Source organism: Melospiza melodia, chromosome 1, assembly GCF_035770615.1.
Source record: "Melospiza melodia melodia isolate bMelMel2 chromosome 1, bMelMel2.pri, whole genome shotgun sequence".
Classification (NCBI taxonomy): Eukaryota; Metazoa; Chordata; class Aves; order Passeriformes; family Passerellidae; genus Melospiza; species Melospiza melodia.
This window is the reverse complement of record NC_086194.1, coordinates 56,663,546-56,689,456: the sequence shown is the minus strand read 5'-3', so window position 1 is coordinate 56,689,456 and position 25,911 is coordinate 56,663,546. Positions and strand designations below refer to the sequence as shown.

The window sequence follows — 25,911 nt, the reverse complement described above, 5'->3', positions numbered from 1 at the left end:
ATACAAACTTGTTTCTAAAATGTAGAATGCAGGAAATCTCTCCTAACCAAGTCATTGGCCTAATCAACTATGAACTTGGCTAGTAAAGATTCTGTGCAAAAAAGCTAAACCTTTTTCTTTTCAGACAGGCATAGAGGCTTCGTTTGGGAGTAGCCCTCCAAGTTTGCTTTTGGTGAAAAAGAGACCTTGCAGCAACCCCCTACCTTATTAATGCTGTTAAAAATTGCATGCTTTATTTCTATTTCTACTTATTATAGAAAGAAAAAAGGGAAGAAAGATTGGGGTGAAGATACACCCCCCTTTTTGAGTTTTAAGTGGTGTCATGTTCTTATGTTTTATAAGTCATATAACAGTACAATATTCCTATGAAATCCAAGGTAAAGGACATTGGACAGCATTCTGATGTTTCTTCAACAGAACAATGGAGTACAAATGACCACCTACCTCATGGACAGTCAATACAAGGACTTGAATTGTTTATGAAGTATTTTCCTGTTTACAAACTGTTTTTCTGTTAACAGATTGTTTTCTGGGTTTTGGGTTCTTCAAGAGATAAATGGGTTACAGGTTGTTTTTAATAGCTGTGGTTTTTTTATATAAGGGTTAAATGGGTTAAAGGTTGAATGGTTTTAGTTTTTTGTAAGTTGTAACACATAAGCATTGTGCCTGTGGCCTGAGTTCTCCATCAACAGATCCTGAATATAAATGCTGCAGCTTCCATGCAAATTTGGCCCATGTTGTCTTCTGTTGTCCCATTTGCAAAGGGCCTTTGCAGATGGGTAAGAGGAAACAAGTTACGAACTTTATTAAACAAGGAAGGCATATGTGAGCTTCCCAATCAGACATATGTGAGCTTCCTAATCGGGTCTCTTATGAAGCTGCAAGCATTTCACTGGCCAGATCCCAAGGGAGCGTGGAGTTCCGATCAATGAGAACATACAGACCAGGTCTTTCAAAATGCCCTTTATAAGGAAGGGCTTGGAAAAATAAACTTCCTCTGTGCCACACCAACATCAGGGGTGAGTGCCTCTGTCTCCTTTCCCCTCACCCCACACACATGACCTAACATGGGCCCAGTGTTGAACCTTGGCACACACCACTAGTGACAGGCCTCCCACTAGACGTTGAGCCACTACAACACTCTGGTATCTGCTGTTCAGCCAGTTCTCAATCCACCACACTAGCCATTAATCCAGTCCAGTCTCTTTGCATATGAGAATATTGTGGTCATCAGGTTGGTCAAGCATGGTTTGCCTTTAGTGAAACCACGTTGACTACACCTGATCCCTTTCTTGTCATCCATGTGGATAGAGATGGCCTCCAGAATGAGACACTGCATTGCCTTTCCCTTTCCAGAGACTGAGTTACGCTAATTGGCGGGTGGTTCCCCGGGTCGGTTCTCCTTGGTGTTTTTGAAGACCAGGGTGATATTTCTCAGGCACTTCTCCTTATCACCATGACCTCTCAAAGATGACCATGAGTGGCCTTGCTTTGGTGTCATGATAACAAGACTTGAAAACATAGCAAATAGACATGAACAAAGCTCTACATATTTAGCATTATCCAAATTCCCATAACTAGTATCACAATATTCAAAATAGTTCTCAAACATGGACCAGTTCTTCAACCAAGAAAAAATAATTTTAGCATTTTAGATAATAGCACAAAGCCTTTGTCAGACTTTTAAACATATTTTGCTGAACAGAGAGCTTCTTAAGCAGCAGACTGTCCCTCACACCCAGTACAAGGGAAATACCAAACAGGGATCAAACACAGATCTTCTGCCTTCCTTGTTGTTGGGGTTTAAGATTCTCTCAAAGAATTTCTCCCCATATATGTTAGTAGGAGACAATAATGACCAGGTACTTAAGAGAGAGAAAACAAGTGGCCACAGCTCAGGGAAGGGGTCCAGCTGGCTACTCTCTCTTTTTACCTAGGGGTTTCTCTGGGAAGGGCGGAGATACTGCAAGAATTTGGATGGGAAAAGAAAGGGCTGAGGCAGCTGCTAGCTCTGTCTCCCTCTCTCTCTCTCTCAGCTTCAGAGGAGGATGTTTGAGCTGGAGGGAATTCGCTGCCACCAATGGAGCCTAGCCGACTCCTACTTCTTCTGCTGTGGGGTGAGCCTCTGCGCATGAGGTCCCACTGAACTGGGAACCTTATTTACATCCTACCTCACTGAAAAAGGACTTTCACCATCCATTCAGGTCCTTCAGGGGAAACCCCAGGATCCCTAAGCCCCCTCCTCCACCAAGGAAGCCTCTCCCGGCCATGTTCAGGAGCCCCGTTCAGGAGTCCAGCTGCCACTGCCCAGCCCCCAATGGTTTTTTGAGGTTTCTTTACTACACTGTAACTCACACCCCTGCCCTGCAGGGAGGCCCCGCAGCTCCAGCTACAACTGTTGAGCTTCTGATACATCTCATCTACCACCCCGGGACTTTGCTCATCCCTGCCTTCCTAGCTTGCCACTCCGAGCTTTCTGCTACAGCTCCTTTTGCTATCCAGAGGGGGCAGAGGGATCGGCTGAGTGAGCTTGTAAGGGAAGCCCCCTCTCCATCCCTCTCTGCCGGCTGCTCGCCTTGTTATGCACACACACATTAGTCAAGACCTGTTATTCTTTATCTTGTATCTTTGTCTGAAAGCCCCTTAATTTCAAAGTTAAATAATAATTTAGAGGGAAGGGGGTCATATTTTCCATTCCAAAGGAGGCTCCTGCTTTCCTTAGCCAAGACGTTTGTATTTCTAAGCAGCTTGGAAAGATGATCTAATGTGGCAGTCAAGTTTTCACAGATGCTAAGGTTAGCATCCATCTTATGGACACAGGTCTTATGATTTAGATAACAAGACATTAATTTTATTTTCCTTTCTGCCTCTAAAAACCTGATCTCTTTACATTTTAAGTATTGCCAACTTTACTGAAGAGACCTTTAAAGCAGTCTCTGGTGCCTTCTTTCCACTACTCAGCAAGCAAATGTTAACATATCACAACCTCCAGCACAACAGACCTATATGCACTTCATCCTGCCAAAAGACAGAACCAGAAAAAGCTGCAGAGATGAAATAATATGTTATCTCTATAGCAAGAGCTTCACATTTCAGGTCTGAAGCACACTGGCTAGAAGATCCTGGTTGTAGCTTTTGCAGTCACAGCTTGAGCTAATAGGGTAGAGCAGCAGCTTCTTACTGTCTGGTTTCTTCTAGCAGTCTGGAATCAACACACATGCATCAAAAACCCCATTCAATGCTTTGTAGTTTGGAGAGGAGCACAGATGTTGTGCATGTTAATGTCCTTAGCCATCTCAAGTCCTCAAAAACTGCCTGCATAAATACAGAGCAACTGCAAGGAGTTTTGGTGAAGAAGGTACCAACAACAACAAACTCAAGCCAAACCCAAACTGAATCAGATTGAGCAGTCAGAGTATATTGTGTATCTGGAGTATCAGGAAGAAGACAATACAGTCAGTGACAGGATGCCAGGGATGCAAGCCATCCCTGGGGGGAAGGTTGGAGGCAGAGGGTAATTGGTACTAAAGAGAAGTACACCATCTGCCACCTGCTGCTGGACCCACTGGCCATTGCACAGTCTCTAAAAGCTGTTCTTGGGCAAACCTTGAATTCCCTGTCCTTTCCATCCCAGCAGGACAGCCTCTGCAGGGTGGCTAACAGGTTGGGGAGCACAAGGCAACCTCCATCTCAGTACAATTCCCACAGCTCTGACCTATAGAGAAGACAGAAGTGATAAGAGTAACCGATGCTGAAGATAAGGGGCATGGTGTTGGCAAAATATCCCACAAGGTGCAGCAGGGGCAGCAGGTGGTTCACAAAAAGCACATATAACAGTTACAAAATACAGAGTGGATTGGTGTTTGTTTTCAGATTCTCATAAAATGCCAGGGAAAAAACGTGAAAAACATCGCTGTCTTGACATATGAGGATTTTTAGTTTCATATTTATCTTTTCCATTTTGCACTGTACATGCAGGATTTGAAAGTGGGGAAGTCCAGGAGGCAGTGCAGCTTGCCATTTAGCTTTATGTAGCTCACACCTCAATCAGGTTTTACTGATCAGTGCAACTGCCCTTCTGGAAGATAACTGAGATTTCCACCCAACCACTGATTTTTGCAATGCCAAACACAGATGTACAAGAGCACCTACCAGTTCATCTTCTACCTGTGCCAACACTTGCTATATCCTGACAGCTATATCTTGGTTAACAAATTATGAAGAACCAGAACTTGTGTTTTTAAGAAGTTTAAAACATCTTATTTCAGTAAAGCATGTAAGCGAAAAGTTAACTGAGTAGGAATTTTTGAAAGTAATTGAAGTTCATACTTTGTCAAAGCCCTTTTTGGAAGAGAAACAGACTCTGCACTGGTACTCAGAAAGAAAAGGAACATACTTCAGCAAAAGCTGATTTAAAATGCAAATTGAGAAATTTTCGTTTTGCTCATGTATATCAAATAAATTTTAGGCACCTGCCTCATGAGCCACAGCACCATGGGAGGCACGGTGCTTATAAAAAAATGCTATTCTATTTCTGTATTATCACCTAGATTATTTCTGTTTTTTCAAACCACACTGCATTGCTGCTTGACTTTTTCATTCAAGTACTGTTATGCTTGGGGGGAATTCACCAGTAAAGACACTATTCTCCTTTATGTCTGTACATATATGCATATACATCCCTTCTACATTGTCCTAGGTTACAATATAAAGATGTATTCTATCCCCATCCTCAAGAGCTGCTAAAACCAGGAGGGGCATAATTTTTTCCTTATCTCCTGTTAATGAGTCCATCAATGTCTTGCCTCATGACTCCGAGATAACTCCCTCCGGGAGCCATTTCTGTTTAAGAGGAAATCAAGGACCCACAGCATGACTCAGAATGATATCAGTGCAACAAGAATCTTGGTTCATGATCAGAAGGTTGGATTTATTGATATATGATATATAATGCATTATTACTATACTAAAAGGAATAAAGAGAGAAGTTGTAGAGGTTTGCTAAGCTAAGAATAGAATCTAAAAACAAGAGAGTTCTCTGTCACTGTGTTCCAGAGAGCTTGCCCTGTGATTGGCCCTTAATTGTACACATGGAACATGAGCCAATCACTGTGGCACTAGGTGCACCCTATTGCATTCCACAGCAGCTGATAATCATTGTTTACATTCTCTTTCTGGGCCCTCAGCTTCCCAGAAGATGAACAAATTCCAAAGAAAGGATTTCTATGAAAAAATGTCTGTGACAATACTGTACACTATAATGTAATAGCGCCAATTGAAATAATGGTACCTGGTCTTAAAAACCATTTAGATGCTAATAATGGTAATAAATTAAATGATAATAAGCCCACATTTAGCCTTAGAAAGCAAAAAGCCTTTTCAACCTTAGAATGATAAAGTGTCTAACAAATGTTAGGGAACACTGTCATAAACAGTCTCATAGGAAGTCCATGCACAACTGTACAAAAGAAGCTGCTATTTAAACAGATACAGCACAGCAGTCTCTGGTCAATGAAAAGTGAAAAATGAGCTTTAAAAACGAAAAGAGGAGGTTGAACGATGACATTTTCTTTCTCCAGTCTCTATTTCCAGCTAAATAGTTGTGGCTTGCAACAACTACTCTTCCTTTCTGCATTTCACAAGAAGAGAACGCAGAAAAATTAATACCTTGAGCCAAGCCATATCCTAAATTTGTGTGTGAACATGACCCTGTGCAAAACATACAGCAATACTGAAGCTGGCATATGGAAATACCATAAAGTAGAGAAGAATTGGCACTCATATGAGAAAGTACTTGAAACTACAGATTAATGTTACATGGCTACAGCATTTCAAGCATGATCTTTTACAGCTAGGGCTTTCCAGGAATTGGAAGCAAGCTCTTGTTTGAAGCTTATGATAGCTTCCCAACGCGACTCAAGGCCTGATGAAAGGCTTTCTGAGAATAGAAAAGGACAATTTCTTTTTTTGCCTAATTTTCTTTTTTTCTTTCTCTAAGCATTAGATAACAATGAAATACAGCAGAGGCAGCATTTCTAGAAAAAAAGCATTTCTAAAGTTTGAACATTAAAAAATAGCAATCTGACACATTTTACAGTGTGCCTATCATTCTCAGATATTCTAAAACCTTTTACAGTTGAAAATATTTGTCATAGAGATACTGGGTTCTTCCATTTCCGTTGAGACATGGGTATCACAGTCAGGTGTTACTTCAGTCATATTATAAATGGGTAATGCAATGGTTGGCTCTCACAATTAAGAGATTAATATTACGTATATGTTAAGAGAAGTTTTACATATACATAGTTATTTTTATATGTTCTCCCCATAATCCTCTTTCCCTTCTCCCTTATATTATTGTCACTAGCCCGGGCATTTAGGGGAGGGCAATCTTGTTACCAGGAGGCGCAGCATGGCAACACCTGACCATCAATCAAGTTGTAAGAAAGCGATCTCCACCAATGGATGGCAGAGAAGGAGTCGACTGACAAGACTTTGGAGGGGCCAAGACTATAAAAGGCAGAGCATCCATTTTGTAAACGAGTGCAGGGCTACTGGTCACATAGACTCTCAGACCTGTAAAATTTTTCCTTATTCAGTACTTTGTTTTATTTTTGTTAAGGTTTAACAAAAGTTTGAAATTTTAAAAGTGAATGTTGTTTCTCAAAAGTCATTAATGAAATTTTGCCACGCAATTGCAAGATGTGCTTTGTGCAAGCCATGGAACTAAGAAGAGGCCAAGTAATGTATCAACACTCAGGACTGCAGGCCACTTACAAGGCACATTCACGACAATGGCTATGTTTTTCATTTTAACTTCCAAGCCTATTGTATAGAATGGTAGAGAAACCTGACAAAGAAAAGAAAACAGAAAAGAAAAAAGAAGATTGTGTCATATAAAATAACTCCTTTTTCTGACAGGTCTGATGAAATAGAAATTCAAGACTACCGTTACAGACATGATTGTTGAGGGATATCTCTGGTGCAAATAGCTGAGTTTGCAAACTGCAGATTGAGATGATGATTGAAATGCAGATTTGAGCCCTTTGGAGGTGCCCAAGACAAGAGGCTGTGAACTGGGTGGTGCCAGCCAGGTGAATGGACACTGAGACACAGCAGTAGCAGTGAAGTGGCAGATTTTTGGATAACAGAAGGAAGGAAGACAAATGGCACCAAAATCATAGAAGACTCAGGAGGAAGAGGGAGATCAACACAATATGTGGTATCAGCTCATACTTGATTTTTACCAGTTTAGCACAAGAAAAAAAGTTAAATTAATTTCTGAAAGTTTAGACACCTTTTTTGCATTTTCACAGCTCCCAAAATATCATTAACGCTTCTAAATATTTCATTCTGGCACATGTGAAAAGACTTACTGAGGTTTCAAGTCTCTTCTTGAGGTTTTCAAGGGAAATTTCAATTACATTAAAGCAAATATTAACCATAAATCAAGAATCTAAACCTAATTTTTGCATTACTACCTGAAGGGTATTTTAGCTAGTACAACACAGATCACTCTGGTTTGACATTACAACATTCACTCTGTTGACATGGTTTTCACAGAGAGCCAAACCACAAAAACACAGTTCACAGTACTGTTAGTCTAGTCGAAGTCTAGGCACTCTTGTAGGTTAGCCCAGGCACAAATTCCAGTTTGTACAGAGCTCTCAGTGATTTCCAGCCCACTGGGACAAGGAAACATTTCTCTTTAGCTTTGTGTACTCACTGGTTTTTCTTCTGGGTTCCCATTGGGCACCTCCACAACTCTGAGGTCATGGTCCACCTGCAGCCTTGCCCTTGTGACAAACTGGATGACTGATGAACTGTCCTGAGGAGAAAAAAGAGGAACAACTGGACTTAACAACAACAATAACAAAAGCACCAACCTCCCGTCAAAAAAAGCCCAACAAACCATCAAACTACTGCCAGTATAATAAATACACCCAGACAACGCTTAGTGAAGGCTAGGTTGGAGTTAAGTACCAGCCTGGTTACAACTCTGCTTTGAAAAAATATACTTTATGCTCATAAAAGATATACCTGAGCACATTGCTTCAGATTATAGAAAAATCAGGTATGTTAGACTTTAAACACATACTTTGTATTTGGTTTGTTAATATTTCCCACATTTATCATGAAAGCAAGACAGAGAATCCAATGACACGGGCAGGCTCAATATTAACTGTGAAAAATGTTCACATTTGTTTTTCAAGTGAACAGAAAAATAATATACAGAAAATGAGATAAACTACAATATATCCCGGGGGAGAACCTCTTATTTGAATCTGTGCATGGCAACTATCTTATTCACTGTACAATTCCTCTCATTAATATGTATTTCTCCAATAAAACGCCCGGTGCATTTTAACATGCACATTTCAATAAGATGCCATTTCGACTTACAGATGACTCACTTGTATGTGGTTTGCCTTGGGAAGAGTATGTAATAAGTAGAAAACAGCATGCACTGGTGATACTCAAACATGTGTAAACACTCTATGTCTTTTAAGGGAGTGTTGCTAAAAGTAATCTTAGAAGGGACCCAGCAATGGGATGAAGCCTGGCTATATCCCAAGAAGCATATTTTGCATGCACTCAGTTGTAATCTATGTAAACTATGTAAATATGTAAACACTACTTATTTGCATATTTCAGCATTTCTATAAGTATGTAACAAATATCTGAAACTTCTGGCCATGTCTGTACTTCTTCTTTTCAAATATGAACAAACATTAACAGACTTATTGGTTTCAATTGGAAAACCTCAAGACTATTAATTGTTTTCTAATAAGGGCTCCCTCTGATGCTTTTAATCTAACAGCTATGAAAGACAGGTTTATTTTAATAGGTTTATATTATCAGTCTTCTCCTTCAATTATCTTATTCCCTCATAACCTTACAGCATCTCGCCAGAATTAGTCAGCATTTTTAAGTAAAGGAACATAGGTCAAAATGCAGTAAATCACAAAAAATTTAAAAGATTTACTGTCTCATTCAGCAGCTTCAGAGAAGAAAGAAATTAAATGCCAACCATTTGTTTATTGCCACAAATGTTAAGCTCAGCATTAATGTGGTCATGATGCGTCTTTTTTGAATAACAATAATTTAATAAACTATAAATTATTTATTATTTTATTTTATTTTATATTATTTTATTATATTTATTATTTTATTTATATCATTTTATATTTTATTTTTATTATTATTATTATTTAATAATAATAAAATACTTCTATGTCTCTCTTTACACAGGAAGATAATACATAGCTGGTCACAGTTTACATTCACTTACATTTTTTTAGAATAAAAACTTACAGATATCAATGAGATTTCCAGAAATCTCTAGCCTAAACATCATGCACACAATTAGGGGTCTCGTTTGTTATTTTTCAACGTATAAATTTCTGAACTAAATTTATTTCTATTCTAATGAGTAATGGGTAAGAACTAAGATTAACCCCTCCGTACACCCTGTTAATGAGTAGATCTGTTTTATTTGATACCATTATTATTTTTCACACACTAATAAAGAGGAAGAAATGGAAGTTTTGAGTTTATTGGTTCACCTAAGCACACTTAAATTGGCACACTTAAACCTACAAGGAGACCACATACTTTCTTGAGTATCTCGGTATTCAGCAGCATGTAGATATTTATATCACAGGACTCTGCTTTAGGTAGTGAGCTTATGTTGCAGTGTAGAATTAAACAAGATCTGCCTGGTCTTTCACAGTCCTACAGGAAATATGGAAAAAGTTGTTAGGCAAAGGAGGTAAAAATTAAATGTTAAGTGAAAAATTGTAAAATTCAATGATAAATGATAAACAGCAAACACACCACAAAACTAAGTTATATAACTGCTATAATACAGCACTCTTGCACTGAAACAACAACTTTCAAGACCTGAAGATAGCTGGCTACAGATGCCGAAATGAAAGGAAGCCAGGTAAAATTCAGTCCCCTACAGAGCTGCTGAGCCAGGCAAGCATTCAAAACTGAAAGGAACAAGACTGCTGCTGCACACCAGCCCTTTGTGTGGGTCAGGCAGTGCAGTGACCCAGTGCTCCCACATGCCTTTGAGAGAGTAAAGGCTCTGGTTACCAAGTGTGTGCTGCCACGTCAGCTAATTCCCTTTCCACTGCACTTCCTCAAACCTCCTATTTACTCTTAAAAAACAGACAATTACAATCATTACATGTCCCCCCAGCATGAACTATCTGCTTCAGATCGTCATGCCAAACCATGCAAACTGTTTTGTAAAATATGCTGTATGTTCAAGTGATTCCATAAGCAGTACTGTTTCTTACCAATACTTTTCTGCCAGACTTCGTGAAAAAAGCAAATATTGTGTGGAAAATGTTTTCATTTTCTTGAGGAACAACACATGGGCTGTGGCTTCTATGGAAAGAACAGCTTCCTTTGTCCTGGCCAACCTGCATGCACAATTATAAATCACAATTATTATTCAGAATTAGTGAAATTACACAAGAAGGTTGAATTAGCCTGTCTGTAAAAGCACACCTTAATCTGAGCTAAATGTCTGGACTCCTATTAATAGCCAAAAGAGAAAAATAACCACCTTGGGAGTCAAATAACACTAAAGAAAGTATCTGAAGTAAGCCAGATAATCATGCACTGGAAATGCTTTGACTGGACAGGATATGAATATGTCTAACCTAGCTCACCTGTACATGTCTGGAGATAGAGGAGAAAAACCTCAGCAAAATATGTTATGACATAGCATTTTAAATCAATAGTTGTCCTAGTTACAGAAATAGTAGGCAGAGTTTAGCACTAGGGCTGACGCAAAAATCTTCCTCTACATCAACCCCCACAAGTTTGTTTATTGTTTCTTTAAGACTTGGAGTCAGAAGCAGAATCTCTATGTTTTACCCCAGTTCACAAAACCTGGAGGGATGCTTTGTGCCTTTAAAAACAGGGAACAGAAACATGGAGCTCTGTCCCCTTCTTTCTGGGCCCTCAAGCATTCCAAAATCCCTTCGGACGCTGCCATAGGCCATTTGCCGGGGAGGGGACAGACTTGCCCACTGCTGCCTGCATCTGGCACGCCAGAGGTCAGAGGCACTCCACGAGTTCCAGCCGCTGCCAGCAGCTGCACCACGCGAGGGAGAGCCCCGGTGGGTGGCGTGGAGTAGGCAGCACAGCAGCATTGACTGCTTTTGGACAAATGTCGCTTTTCCAGATTTTTTTTGTCCCTGTTCTCTGTTGGTTATTTGTTTGGTGGAGCAGGGGAGGCAGGGAGTTTTGGAACAACAAACAACAAGCTTGTTTGCTGTGTTGTTTCCTCTCTTGGCTATGGGGCCCAGGGATGGGATTCTCCACCATTTTATCTGTGTTCCCCGGGACAATCAGAGTGATCTCCTCCCCATTTGTGCGTGGGCGTTGAACCATTTGCAGTTCACCATTTGAACCATGTATTTGTTGATTATTGCTGTTTTTGTTAAGTAAACTGTTATTTTCTTCACTTGTATCTCTTCGTATTTGTCTTTCCTCATTAGTGGAAAGGGGACAAGTTAAAACTAAGGGGAAGCAACTTATTTCAGAGACCTCACCCCGTGAATTGTCTTAAATGAAGACAATAGTGTTACCCTTTGTACTAACTTTTTTGATGTTTTGGCCAACTCATGTGCACCCCTGTTTATATCAGAACTAACAAGATAAATCTTGTGTAAATGCACAAGCCTAGGCACTAAGTCTGTTCTTTTACCTTTAGCAGAAATAGTACAAAGCCACCTTTTTTGTATCATTAGCTTATCACTTGCCCAAGAAAGTGGATGACTGAGCCAAGTAAGACTTGAAAAGTACCAAACTGATAAAATGAGCTTCAGTCAAGATAATCTTGCTCAAGAAAAGCCTTCTCACTTTTTGCAACTAACAAATATTTACTGAAAAAAAATGACCAAAATTTAATAAAAAGTAATATTAAAAGTAATAATAAAAAATAATATCAGCAAATTCTTCCTGCTACTATACTTAAAGCCTGTAAGTGAGAGAGGGAGATTTTCTCACAAACCACCAGCTGACATTCTTTTACATACTGCCGCTGACCTCCTCACATCCTATGACATGATACAAGACTGAAAACTTGTACCTTACTAAATTCATAAATCCTTGAAAGAGGGCAAGAAAAAGCTGTTACAGCTGTTACAGGTCTGTCTAAATTTTAAATGCTATTTCCAGACAAGTGATATGTATGTCTCTTTGAAAGTGATATAGATCACCTGTGTGCTTCACTGGCCCACAAATTCTTCATAATCTGTTCTTTGCAGTACGTGTATCCAAAGTTTACAGACTCCTTGGGCTCATCTGAAGATAAAGACTGATTTGTCTAGATCAGCTGAAATGAATTTTCATTATTTACTTTAGGTAAGAGATTCACAAAGCCCACAGACATTTATTTCTTTGATCTTTCACAGGTAAATTAGATCCACATCAACTAGAAGGCTTACGTTAAATTAAAAAGTCAGGATCTATTGTGACAGATGAGTATTGTGATGATTGACTCTCACAATTAACAGACAAATATCATGTATGTAGGTTAAGAAAAGTTTTATAGATTTATAGTTATGTTTTACCCCCTTGCATTGTTATCAAGGAACACCCGGGGCTGGGACATTTGGGAGGGTTGGATTGTCACTATGGCAACACCTGACCTCCAATCACGATTTGAGGAAGAGATCTCCACCACTGGACAGCGAAGAAGGAGTCGATGGACAGAACTTTGGGAGGGGCTAAAGGGTTAAAAGGCGAAACCTCCATTGTGTGGGTGAGCACGGGGTGGGGAAAATCCTTTGCTCCCAGCATTGTAACCTTTTCTCTATTCAGTCCTCTACTGTATTTTGGATAAGGTTTAATAAACCTTTCTAAAATTATGAAGAGGGAAGTAGAAATGGTTTTTCATCATGTAAGATTACATCACTCTTGAGAAAAAGTGTCAGGAGGACATTTCAGAGTGTAACAGCTGTATGTAAAACATACCATGTACACTCCACACACACCACAGCCTAAAAAGCCTGCAGATTTTTTAATAGGGCTGTATGAGAATAGCATGTTGAATTTATTGCATACATAGGGATCACCATCTCTGACTTTCCCTGCATGGTGTAGGGAATTATGAGAATACTTGGGCCTGGTTTGCAGCTCCAAGAAGGAAGTACTAGTGCAAAGGGGAGAAACACCACACATTTTCCCAGAAACACAGAAAATAACCAAGAGCAGCCCAAGAAGCCAAGTCACCTGGGAGTGGTTGGAGTTTCTAGGAGAAATAATATAGCTGCTGCCTCAGTACATTCCTGTTCTGCTATCGTCTCTGTTTCCCACCTTCAGGGTACTTGCAGCATCATCTCTGCCCATCTGTAGCTACTCTCAGAACATGGCAATTTCTAGCAAGCCTTTGGGGCCTTTCCGAAATTGCTGCAGTTTAGCAAACTTTTAGCAAACAGTTTAAGAGTTTAGGCCACGGTACCTGTAATATAAACTTATCAGGTAAACTGAAAGCCAGTGGCCCCTTCTAGATTTATCCTCAACCCATTAACGTGCATCAAAGGCAAGACCTCCCATTTTTTCAGGGCTTTGTATCCAGCACAAGGTGTCAGCCTGGGGGAAGGAAATCAAATACCATTTCAAAATGGGCTGGACAGGACAGCTGAGGACCATGCACCAAATGTTGAGGACCTATTGGATATTATCAGCTGATGTGGGGTTAAGTATGTGCAAGTGATAGGAGTCTCTTGGAAGAATGAGACAGAAAAACAGGAGGAAAACTGGTTGTTGCTTCCAACAAAGCATGATGTACAAGCTCCCTGTTGCACTGCTGTATATAGGAAGCCAAGGGCTATTCCTGTATTTATTGGCTGACATTTTACAAAATAAATGTGCGAGCAAATATATATCTTCAGCTCATTCCTAATACTAGCAACACTAGATTTCCACTAATACAAAAGAATTCATTATGATATTAAAACTTTAGGTTTCCAAGCTCTTCCAGTAAGTCTGGAATTCCTCTCTTCAGCTAAATCATCAATAGTTGTGGAGGAGGGCCTGGAAGTCACTAGAACTAAGTTGATACAAAGCAAGGTGGAAGGTGGAATCCAGACATGAGTGCATGTGATAAAACAAAACCCACATCCAACCTCAGAAAAAAGTGTGTGGGCAAGTTTAGGGAAAACATCATGAGACACAAGATATTTGGAACAGCAATTTACTTCCAGGAGACATGATCAAGGTCAGAACATAGGCCAGTCATTTCACAAAATTTTTAGCATTGTTAAACTCTGTAATGGATGCCTTTCTCATCATCCCTGGCCTATCTGACTCCAAAGGACTAAGAGTTTGGCTGTGGTCTGGCAGAGAGTTTTTACATATTTTCTTCTGTATGTTTTTTAAAGCTGATTTATTTATGTATTAATAACTAAGCAGTGGTTCAAGTTTTCAAACTTGAAAAATAAATAACAGATGTGTTTGTCTGTCTTTGTTGCTAACCGTAGCACATTCATCCTCATATTAGGGGAAAAATGTATGCAAGTATTCTGATTCACAGATACTGATTCACCCTTTATTAAGTGAACAAATAATTGATAAACAGGGTTAATCTAACATGTCACACTGAGAAAAAAAGGGAACTGACAAGAAATTCCAGACAAGGTCAGACTCAATAGTAGACAAATAAGTTATGTAAATATGTTATCTGACTACTTGCACCATATGCCAAGAATGTTTAATATTCACAGATAATGAAATACATTTGAATCAGAGCTGTCTTGTTGATTCTGGCAATAAATTTAAAGAACCACTGAAAAACCAGTAAATAATTTTAAAAATTAACCCAGTTTACCCAACTCTTGAAAGATTTCAACTAAAAATAGCAATGATGGCACAGAAAACCATAAGTCCACAGATACAATAGGTAGCCTTACAAGGCCATGAGAAGAGGCAAGCAGAAACAAAGTGGAGATGCTAAAGCATTAAATCAGCTTAAGAGGGGAAGTAAACCATAGCCCTCGCTTCTGCTCCTCTAGACAACTAGACAACAGGAGAATGCACCAGATGCATATTTGGCATAAATCATGCTGATTGGAACACTTTTAGATGTTTTTCTGATGCACTTAATATATGGCTTAAATAAATAATCAGATTTGATAAACATGATTCTTGCAACATTGGCCTGGTCTTGTCCCTGCAGCCAATTTGCACATACTTAGCAAAAATTCCCAGAGTTACTGCTCTCAAGAACTAGTGATTCCTACCCAGTTTTGTGACAGAAGCAAAGATCTTCTCATATAAAGTTCCTGACTGACAAGACAGCAGATTCCTTCCTAGACAGAGCTGTACATGCCACATGTACACAGTAAGAAGAAAATTTGGTATGATTTAAAACCCTGAGGTCCTCAGAAGATTCAGGCCTAGGAATGAATGAGCACCACCTTACACAAAAATCAGCTTGCTAGTAACATTCATGTGCTCCCTATATATTGGCCTCTAGCAGGTGAAACCCAAGAAAGGGTCACTGAGAAGTGCTTTTCCTCTCCCTATGATGAACTGTGAAATGCTTTACCAACATATGAGGTAATTCTCAGGGTATGTCTCTATTTTAAAAGCCCCTGAGATCACTTGGCATTTGATGTTCCTTCAGCTAGGTTCTATCTGTCTATATAGTACATCCTTTTCTGTATTAAACACAAATAAGCCCATGTTTGTTCTTTACCTAATTGTTGGACTTGCCCTATGGGCTGTGTTGATGTTAGGATGAGGAGCAATGAAGACTGTGCAGGTAAGTACATTCCCTGTAGGGCTCAAACAACTTGTGTGCTTTGTTTCACTAAAGCAGACGTTTGAATGTATCAGAAAGGTGTCTAATACCTAAACTCTCTTTAGAAGCAGAGGAGAAGAGGTAGGACTTTCAAGGGGATGATTTTCCTTATCTAGTGTAGACAACTGAAGATTAAATGGGTCGTTTTCATTCAAAAAACCCTCTTGAGGGGTGAAGGAGATATATTAAATTAAGCAGAAAATGTCATTTGTTTCCAAGACATCCTCAGAATTTCCTCCAAGAAATGGTTTATTGATACTTTTGATATCATCTGGTACCTTGCAGAAGGACTGGAACGATAGACTTTCAAAGCCAGGAGACTAAACCAATACAAGATGCTTATTTTCACTCTGATACATGAACAGGGAGGAAAACCCTTCTGTCACCACATATACACAGATACCATTGTTTTAAATGCTTCCTTGTTCTTTTGCTTCCTTCATTTACACCACAAATCTTGCACATTAGTTAGAGAAGAGAAAAGCTAGTCTAAGAGTCAGAATTTAAAACAGGACTGTGTATTAAAAGGATTTACCAAGCAGTTACTGTCTGAATTTCCTTCTTCATTGTTTTTGGCAGGAAAAGCTTTACCAATGGAAAAATGATGAATTCTTACACTAACTCCTTCAAAATAAGAAAAAAAATTAAAAATGGTAGACTTTCTTTTCATTCAACAGGAGGAGCTTCCTTCTCTAGCTAGGAAGCTTACAAAAAAACAAACTATATATATATTTTTCCACACCACAGCAAAACTCCTGATTACTACATGATTATTCACGGTAATCTGCCAAACTTCCTGCTTCCTTCATCATTGTCATAACAGATTATTTATATATCCATTCTATTTCACATCTTTCTTTCTGAAATTTCTTTTTATCAGAAGGCAAATAAACCATCTTTTTCAAAACTGGAATTCACATATTCAGCAAAAAAACTGGGAGCTATGGGCTATTCACAAAGTAGCAACAGTTTCAGCTGACCAAAAACATCAATCAAACTGCCACTCATTTGAAAGGCCATGATTTTTTGGGGGGACAGTGTTGTAAAATTTCAATACCTAGGTTATTTGACAAATTTTACTTTAGTTTAGAAGCTGATAATGAGCAGGCCACAATTGGACAACAATATCATGCTGCTGTGCCCTTATTTAATATATAGATCACAGTGGTTTTTTCTCATGTTTCAATGGCCTTGATTTCTATATTAGACTTTACTGAAAGACAATTAATGTTTTACATTCAAAATGCCTTTTCCAAGAACATCCTCTTTAGAATTTTCAAAAGAAATCCACTGCTTACACAAATACCATAGCACTTTTATATCTAGAAGATTTGGTCAAAACAACTGAAAAATGTCTGAGAATTTGTTAAAATCTCCCTAAGCAAAAATGTTTTCGAACAGTCATTTAAAAAGCAATTAAAGTGAAAGAGGCAGGAAGGTCAGAAAGTACCTGTACAATTTTCTGTACAAATTTCTGTAGAGTATATTCCCTGAAATGAGTAATTTCCTCCAGTAATATAGCTATGTTTTTAAATATGGTGCCAAAATATGTGTATGCCAGTGAGTGTGTAAGTCATTGAAATGAAGAGAGTACATGAAGGATGACTAACACAAAGGGCTGAAATAAATCTTGCTGTAAGTGAAAAATGTTCCCGTACAATTTTTCTGTCAAATGTCAATTCATTTTTCTTTTTTCTTTCAACATTCACAGGAAGAGATCTATCAACTTAAAAGGTAAACGTGTAAAAGGAATTCTCTTAAATTCATCCATTAATTCATTCAGTTTTTCTTTACTTTTTAAAAATCTTACTGATATCCAGCTATCATAAAGGCACAATCCAGATCTCACCTGTGTAGAAAGAAGTGTGAAGTGAATATGCCAAACATAATAGGACAACTGGAAGACTCCTCTTTGTCCTTGCAAGAGAAGGACTTTTTATTTTGCTTCCTAAACAAGGAGTGATGGGAAGGGTTGGACCAGGAACTAGTGGCCTGAGCTAACTGGCCCATTTAAGGCTGATTGTTTGAAAGGTTGTCCATTTAAGGGATCAGGAGTCACAAGACTGAAGTTCAACCCATTTTTCCCTCTTTGTAAATAATTCTCAAGATCTAAGCTTAGAAGCCTATGGAAAATCAGGGAAACTAGATGGCTTCTTTTTTATCAGTGGACACTGGCAAGTGCTTCTTCAGAGTTGCTTCTGTGCCTCTCTTCATTAATTGTTAGAGAGCATAATAATTTAAATACATTCTATTACTAGCAATTACTGAAACAGTCATTAGTAGACTTAGACATCAAGAGCTACATGCAAGGAGGAGCTTATCAAAAAACTGAGAACAGTATTTCTTTCCCTCTTATTTTCAAATTTTCTTTTACATCATTGCCTAGACTGAAAACTCTTTCTGAAGAGACTGTCTTGAAACATATGAATCTTACTTTCCAACAAGATTCTTATCTCAGTGATGGTGATAATATGTTTTTTATATTCTTGATACTGATTCGACAAACAGGCTCTACTTAGTCCCTCCAGTGGAGGGAAAGGGATCATCCAGTTCAAATAGACAAATTTGGTTTGCAACTGTTAATTCCTCATAATTGTATTTACCTTCAATGAAAAGAAAACAAACTAGAATGCAAGAATCTGATCTCATTTCATAAAGTCAGCACAAGAATAATCCTGGACACATTAAGTTATGAACAGCTTCAGGAAATACCGTGGTTAATTTAGTAGGAACTCCCATTGTGAAAATCTTCTTGACGATCCTAGAAAGCAGCTCCTTGGCTGCCAGCCAAGGTCTTGTAGTGCTTCCCTTGCCCTTGTGTATCTCTAGCTGGATACACAAAGGAAATTACTGATCTTTCAGTTCAAAACCAAAAACATACACAAATATAATGAGCACTGTTTTTCTTCCTGGAAGAATAGATAACCAATGGCTTGAAGAGTGGAGAATATACCTTTATGTTAGGACTACCTTCTCTTCTTATGTGAAGCTCTTCAATGTCATCATCTACACTATTACAACATTTTTACTAACAAGCTGAGGTATTTAATTTATTATGTTTTTAACCTGACTGGTTTTTAACCTTTGCAAGAAAGCAAATACAAAAATTCATAAAAACAAGCAAACAAACAAACAAACAAACAGGTACTAATTTGACCTAAGGGTTTCCAAAATATCGTTTACCACTGCAGAATGTATTTACTATGTAAAACCAATGTCAGAGGTGAAATTTTCTAGCTAAATTTGAAAATTTCTAGTATTTCTATTGATTAAAAATTAATAGGGAGGAAGTTCAATTATTTTGGGGTTTTTTCCCCTAGTTTTCATAAAATTATCCATTTTTTTGTTTACTTCTGGCTTTTATTGTTGATGCATTCCCTTTGTATATTGGAGGCTCTGTTGGGGGAAGTGCTGCAAAAACTGCAGTGCTGCTCCCAATAGCCCTTGAATTGCATCTGAACATCTCTAAGGCAGAACTACAAGTGTCAAAACATCTCCATGATCTGAATTTGTCTCGAACAAAATGTTAAAACAGTTTCTGGAATAAAGCCAAAAGCTCAGAATGGCAGGAACATGGTAAGCATGAGGGCTGTAAGACTAGCAGATAATACTTCCTATTAACACCTCCCAGAGACACAGACTGTTCCAGTGAGCCATATGTGACTGTCTTCCTGCTATTAATTTTTGTGCCTGAAAGACTAGTTCAATCAACACAATATGAGAGAGTTTGCTCCTGAAACTATCTTGTGTAGTTTATGTGTATGTGAGACAAACTCTAGTGCTTTAACTATACGTTTTGACTCAAAAATTTCACTGCCTTACTGTGTATCAGAGAATGGCAATAGAATAACTTTAGCTTTAAGGTAAAAACCATTATGTCATCAAATCCCAAGTTCTGTATCAACAGTGTATTTTACAGATAAACGACAATTCCTAATCCTTTGTATTAATGACAGCTATTCTCAAAGTTTTGTCAACACTGACAGCTAGAATGGCTAGATTACAGGCATAGAGAAAATAATGACAGAAATACCTGCAGTGTCTGAAAGGATTCTATCACCATACTATCTTTATTGAAGTCTAGATTCTGGGAATAAGCAAAGTAAGAAAAACCTTGAAATATTTAATGATTATGCTTACAAAAACTGTCTTGGAGAAACAGCTGTTGTAAACTATTTTCTAAAGTTCATCTCCTTTTAGGCTTCCTTGTTTAATTAGATCTATTTTATGAAAAGTTAAAAAACTCCATGATTTTAGTTCCCTTTCCAGTCAATAAAAACTCACTGGGAGAGAGCAGTAGGAAAGAGAGTGGGATGCCTTCTCTGTTACAACAATAAGACTTGGGATACATTGGTTCCAGTAAGATTTGGGAGACATTGGTTCAGTGCCTGGCTCTGACACAAATTTCCTGTGTGAAGACAAGCAAACCTTTTGGTGTTCCAATTATGTATCTGTAAGGCAAGGATTAACCACTGTCCCAGACAGGATTTTCTTGGCTCACATTTATTAACATGCTAGAGGTATTTAGAAAGTCACGTAGGAGAATTCTACTGACCATGTACCCAAAATCAATACTCAAAATTACTGGAATGCCAGTGTGTGAGGCAGACATCTCTCATAAAAACATACTTGCCTACTACCTGCAAAGAGGTCTCCCAACAGCAGTTTAACATTTCTACAAAAACAAATTTCAAAGTACAATTCAGTAAAATAATGTGCAGAGCAATGCAACCTGTTGTTGGGGGAAAGCAATACAAACCCTGCTAGCATTTATTACCACAGTGCTCAAGACCACACCACTCAGCTGGGACCTCCTTTATAGAGTGACTGATTTTAGAGAAGATACCGAGATTTGGGGAGATAAATCCATTAGGAAGACTTCCACCTCTCTGTGCCTGCTGTGAAGACACCCTCTCCTACAGCACACAGAGACCAGGGAACCAACAAGGAAACAGGTCATGATACTTTGACAGGCAATGTGTCAAAGGAAAGGTGATCTTCTGTATATAAAGCTGGACTAAATAAACATTAAAAAGCAATGCCACAGAAAATGATACATATGCTAGAGAACTAATTAAGTGTGGTTGGCAAATTGACTCTGTCTATGCACTACTATTGCTTCGTACAATATTCCCACGTTTCTCAGTCATTCTGTCTTTACTGCCCATCTGTAAGCCATATCTATATTTATCTCGTACCTTCCAACAGCAAAAATCTTTGAAATCTGCTTAGAAAGACCTTTTAGTTCTATATTTACACATCTTCAGTGACACAGTTCCCTACATAATAGGTAATACTTTTCAGCTAAAAGGCTAGAAAAGTAACCAACAACATGAAAGGATAATACTTCCTTTCAATAATCCTAAAAGCTGGTTTCATTTCACACAGGCAGATTACTCTGAATTTCAGTAATAAATTTATCTCAGTAAAAAGGTTTCCATCTTTTGGCCACCACAGTGCAAATGATGGTATTTTAGTGGTCTAACAAAGGTTTTGAAATAAATAAATAAATATTAGAAATTAAATCTAAGAATTTGTCTACCACAGTTTATGTTGAATTTCTTTGATATTGACACAAAATTATCTTTTGAAGAGCACTGTGTTGAAAGAAGAGCTTTCTCTATTATTTACATTTGTTAAAAGAACACTCAAAAAGAGCAAATTATAACACGGACTATAGCAAAATAGGTACAGATAATGTATTCAGACCTAGCTGATAACCACAGAAAAAAACCCAGGGAATCTGAGTCAGCTTGGTAAAGCATCCTACTGATATTACATACACCATTTAATCCTCCCTCAGTCAGGGAGAACTGATTAAGAGACAATCTTCTTTGCAGGTGTGACTTGTGGAAGTGTTCTCTGTATTTCCTTCAGCATCAGCCTGACCTAGTTTTACACGGCATTGTAGGAAACCAGGAACATACAACTAGTTGTCTTTGCCCTCGCTGAGGGAGAACAGCCAATACTTGGAGGGGTTCAGCTGCTCACGATCTGGCCACAGATGCAAAGAACATTTGATTGTCTTAAAAAGCAACTGATTCACTGAGTTTTGGTGGACTTCTTTTGTTTTAGTTATCAGTGGCTCTCCGTGCCTCTCTGGGTTCAGAGTACATTGTAACATACTCACCATCATCTGCTGAATGTGAAATATTTCAGCTCCAGTGGCAGAGAGGCGGTTTGGAATTGAAATATCAAGAAATGCTCCAGGAAGAGTGCTTGGCCCAGCGTTATAAATCTGTAAGAGAAAAAATAAATACAAATAGAATTATATACTTGACTTCTCATAAATGGGAAACTACTGTAGATTCAGAGCTGGGAGTACAGGTAAATTTGAAGAAATACAAGTACTTTGCAGGTTTTTCAATGTCTTCAGACTGAGACTTCTTTTTCAAGTGCCAGAATGAAGTCAAAGGATTAGCTTACCTAACAGTCTTCCGGCACAGCTCACATATCAAAGGAGAAGCAGTTTTGCAGCATAATTGCCAGCCATCAATACAAACAGTATCTTTTATATACAGAGACACTGCTAGTACACTGAATGTTTTGGCAATAAAATCTTGAAGGCTATAAGAAATATCACTGTCTCAGTTAACATTCTCATTTCCATCTGTTAACCACTGCATGATATTCTGCATGTGTTTTCCTTATGGAGCAGAAGCCAAACAATTACTGTGACTACTGGACTGTGGGTTTTCTGAATGAGATGCCAGGAGATTCATGCGAACAACTTCCATTCAAGTTCTGGCATTTTCAATAAATTACACTTTTAGTGGAAAATATTAGCTTTCTGTCACTCCCTGGCCCCCAAAATTTCAACAAAAGCTCAAAAAATTTCCCATCCTCCACTGAAATGTATCCAGTGAAAATTCTAAAATTTATGGAGTTTTGCAGAATTGAAATAATCCATGGAAAAAATTCAATTAAAGTAAGTTTTCATTTGTATCTACATTTTTTTATTAGGAAAAATATTTTCTGTTTCTTTCTAACAACACAAATATAAATGCATTAAATAGCATTAAAGTAAAAACATGAAACCCATTAAAATATTTACCCACACTGAGATACTACTGTGAAAACATGTATCACGCAGTTGTTAATTGTGAAAAGTACAAATATTAAAACCAATAGGTTTTCATTCTTCAAACACTGTTTATATATGAAGAAATGCCTGACTGATAAACAGAACTGGTTTGCAATCCCAAATCATCCTCACAAAAGCCCTAAGGCTCCAGGCAGGGGGAGAAATCCCATTAGAATGCAGTATGAAAAATGCTGCATGAAATACAAACATAGTGTTTCGTGTTAGACATTTTAAAAATGTCTTTGATTATCTCACTAAGATCAGATTTGAGTTATTGCAGAAAAGGCATTTTCTGTTTCCTTGTTCATATTTGATCTATTAGAGATTTTCACATATAAAAACTGCTATAAAGGCCCCCATTTTTGTAACTCAACTCTTTCTCTTGCTTAAGGAACTATTATTTTTCTCCATCTGGAAAAGTTAAATATTTGGTAGGAAATAATTAGGCAAAGAGTGATACAAACAATCCTTTGCCTGTTGTGAAACTACCTTTTCTCCCTGATACACACAGTTATAAGGTTTACCCCATTATTGGAGAGCAGATGTGTGACTTGTTATGGTATAATTTTCAACTTCTGTATGGAAAAAATATTACTATTGCAACTGCTAAGTGTGTGCATGAGAGACAGGAGCATTTGCTAGGACAAATAGTGTCACTGCCAACACATAGATTCTCTCTCCCTTCCCTGTTATCACTTTGCTTTACTGAAAATATTTATCTAGTTAAAGCATCAGTGCATCCATTCTTCATCTGCATTAACCAATCACTACGTGTGAGGAGGAGGAAGGGAAGAAGACTGACAAACCCCCAAGAAGGAAGAAGAATTCACAAGAATTAATAGCCTGGTTCACAAAAGCTTTTATGTCCTGAAATGCTCCTTTCAGTCCTTCAATAAATAGCTAAGGGCATTGTGTGCAGTGGGGGCTTAATTGCAGTGGATCGCAATCTGTCCACGGAGACAGACAAGTTATTTGTTGTAAGCTGAGTTCTCAGCCTAGGAAAACAGAAAGAAAAAAGACAAAACACTGTTTTTCACAATAAATGAACCTACCTCTGCATGGCTTATCATTCCCTAGTCCCATCTAGTGGTCAAAAAGGATTTGTAGGGCTTGTAACAGATGCAGTTACAGCAGTGAAACACAACGCCAGTTAATGTTGGCCACATCACAAAAGTTTCTTATAATAATCCATCCATATTTTTTTCCACATCAGGAACCGATCTAACTGTCTTGTGAAGTGTAATATATAAGTAACACTTGAATAATGCTAAGATGCCATGAGGTATTTATTGAAAGCTTCTCATACATGTCTTTTTGATGACACTGTTGAGTCAGGGACGGAAAGAAGGCTCCAGTCCTCAGGTGGATCAGAAGGCAAAAGCATTTAAGGAAAATAGTGGGTCTTTTTATAACGTGACTCACTAAGGTGATACTTGATTGGTCTCAAAGTAGAAACATCTCACAACATTGGTGACTATGAATAGCACATTTTGGAGAACCATATCTATAAAGAATGGTTACAGAAAGAGAGATAATAATTGTTTTAATTCTTTTGTCTAAGTTTCCCACAGCTTCTACACAGCTTCCCAGGATTTTCTTGGGAGAACCATGTCTCCCTGTGTTCAGAGGATATGTAATTACTACATTTAGTGTCCTTATCTCTCCCCTATACTGTAATCAGTTGTGCTATAAATATTTTCATGCTGGGGCATTTAGCAAGCCTGAATCCCTAGCACAGATGTGCATTTGTTCTCTTGGATAAAGGCTGCTCACTCCTTTGTTCAATGACCATGCCATTAAAAAGAATTACTCCTCCACTTTTAACCTGTGGCTTCATCCAAGGTGTGTCACTTGAATAACTAGGGCTCTTTACCCAGCATGTGAAAAAAGATGAAAGAGAAACAAATAGTAGGAGCTTTTTTCTCTATGGAAGTGAGATGCCATGTTTGCAATTCCTGTCATAATATGTTCAGATAAAGGACATATGCCATCCCTGCATGCTGTAAGTACCGTATCCCGTCAAGAATGTATTGTACAGCATTGTAGCAGGATGCTCTGCCTGAGTGGGAGTAAAACAGCTCAAACTAAACCCTCTTTGTGAAAGTTACCCATGATGGATGGAGAAGGGTAGTCATGCTGACTTTGGTGTTAAAGACTGCTGAGGCTTTTGAGAAGTGGATTTGTAAAGGACTCTCAAAACCTGACAGAAAGCTCTCACAGTCTTGTACCTCTGTATGCAAACATTGAGATAAGGTGTGCTGACTTAGAAAGACCATGGAATAGAGATGACATTTCTGAGAGAGAGATTGGACTAGACACAAGTTTCAACAAGTTTCAAAATATGGCCTTGCAAAAAGATCAGATATTTTAGAGAACTGGAACTATGAAAGATGTATTGTAGCAGCACCACATGGGGTGAAAGTATAGGTGATTGGTGTTAGAAGTATTATAGCAGCATTGTGTGGCAAAAGCTAATAGGCTGAAGAACAGTTATAAGGTATTCTAACCAGGAAATAGGTTGGCTTCTGATATACTGACATGGAGTTTTACATCTCTTATGCCCCACCCTTCAAAAAGACTGATAAGGGAATAAAATATTTTAAAATGCCTCTCAGTTGCCCTGTCTCTGAAAAGTGGGGACTACCAACAGAGATTGACTCATCAATCCCAAAGTTAAGCATTCAGAAAGCATTTCCTGACAAAAACTGGTACCAGTGAGGATGTGACAAGCAATGTTCCTGATAAAGGAATAAACAAGTGATAGTACAGATAACTTGTCTAAAGCTGCTGAGCTGGCACAACTAGCCTAGAAACATGAGTGACAGTTGATCAGTTTACACTATAAAAGCTCAGTCCCATTTTTTATCAGTGGGGACTTCTAACACACCACTTCCAGAAGAGAGTCTGGAGATCCTTCCCTTGAGTGGAGATGTCTCTCAAGGTTTCTCCTTGAGCAGAAGAGACTTCCTCACAGTTGCTGGTATTAGCGAGTAGACCT

At 38.3% G+C, this 25,911-nt stretch overlaps 1 protein-coding gene across 2 annotated transcripts in view; it reads right to left on the bottom strand.

The window, feature by feature from the left end:
• Positions 1 to 25,911, bottom strand: part of ITGA9 (integrin subunit alpha 9) — a 210,299-nt gene that overhangs the window by 28,712 nt on the left and 155,676 nt on the right. The window contains exons 23-27 of one of the 2 annotated variants that reach the window (XM_063158715.1): positions 21,960 to 22,067; positions 10,308 to 10,433; positions 9,616 to 9,735; positions 7,727 to 7,828; positions 6,336 to 6,850 (exon numbers count right to left, since the gene is read on the bottom strand). In XM_063158715.1, coding sequence (XP_063014785.1) covers positions 6,674 to 6,850; positions 7,727 to 7,828; positions 9,616 to 9,735; positions 10,308 to 10,433; positions 21,960 to 22,067 — 633 coding nt within the window. In that variant the 3' untranslated portion in view covers positions 6,336 to 6,673. Of the gene's footprint in view, positions 1 to 6,335; positions 6,851 to 7,726; positions 7,829 to 9,615; positions 9,736 to 10,307; positions 10,434 to 21,959; positions 22,068 to 25,911 lie in introns of those variants that run through there. The other variant, XM_063158707.1, reaches the window with a different exon arrangement.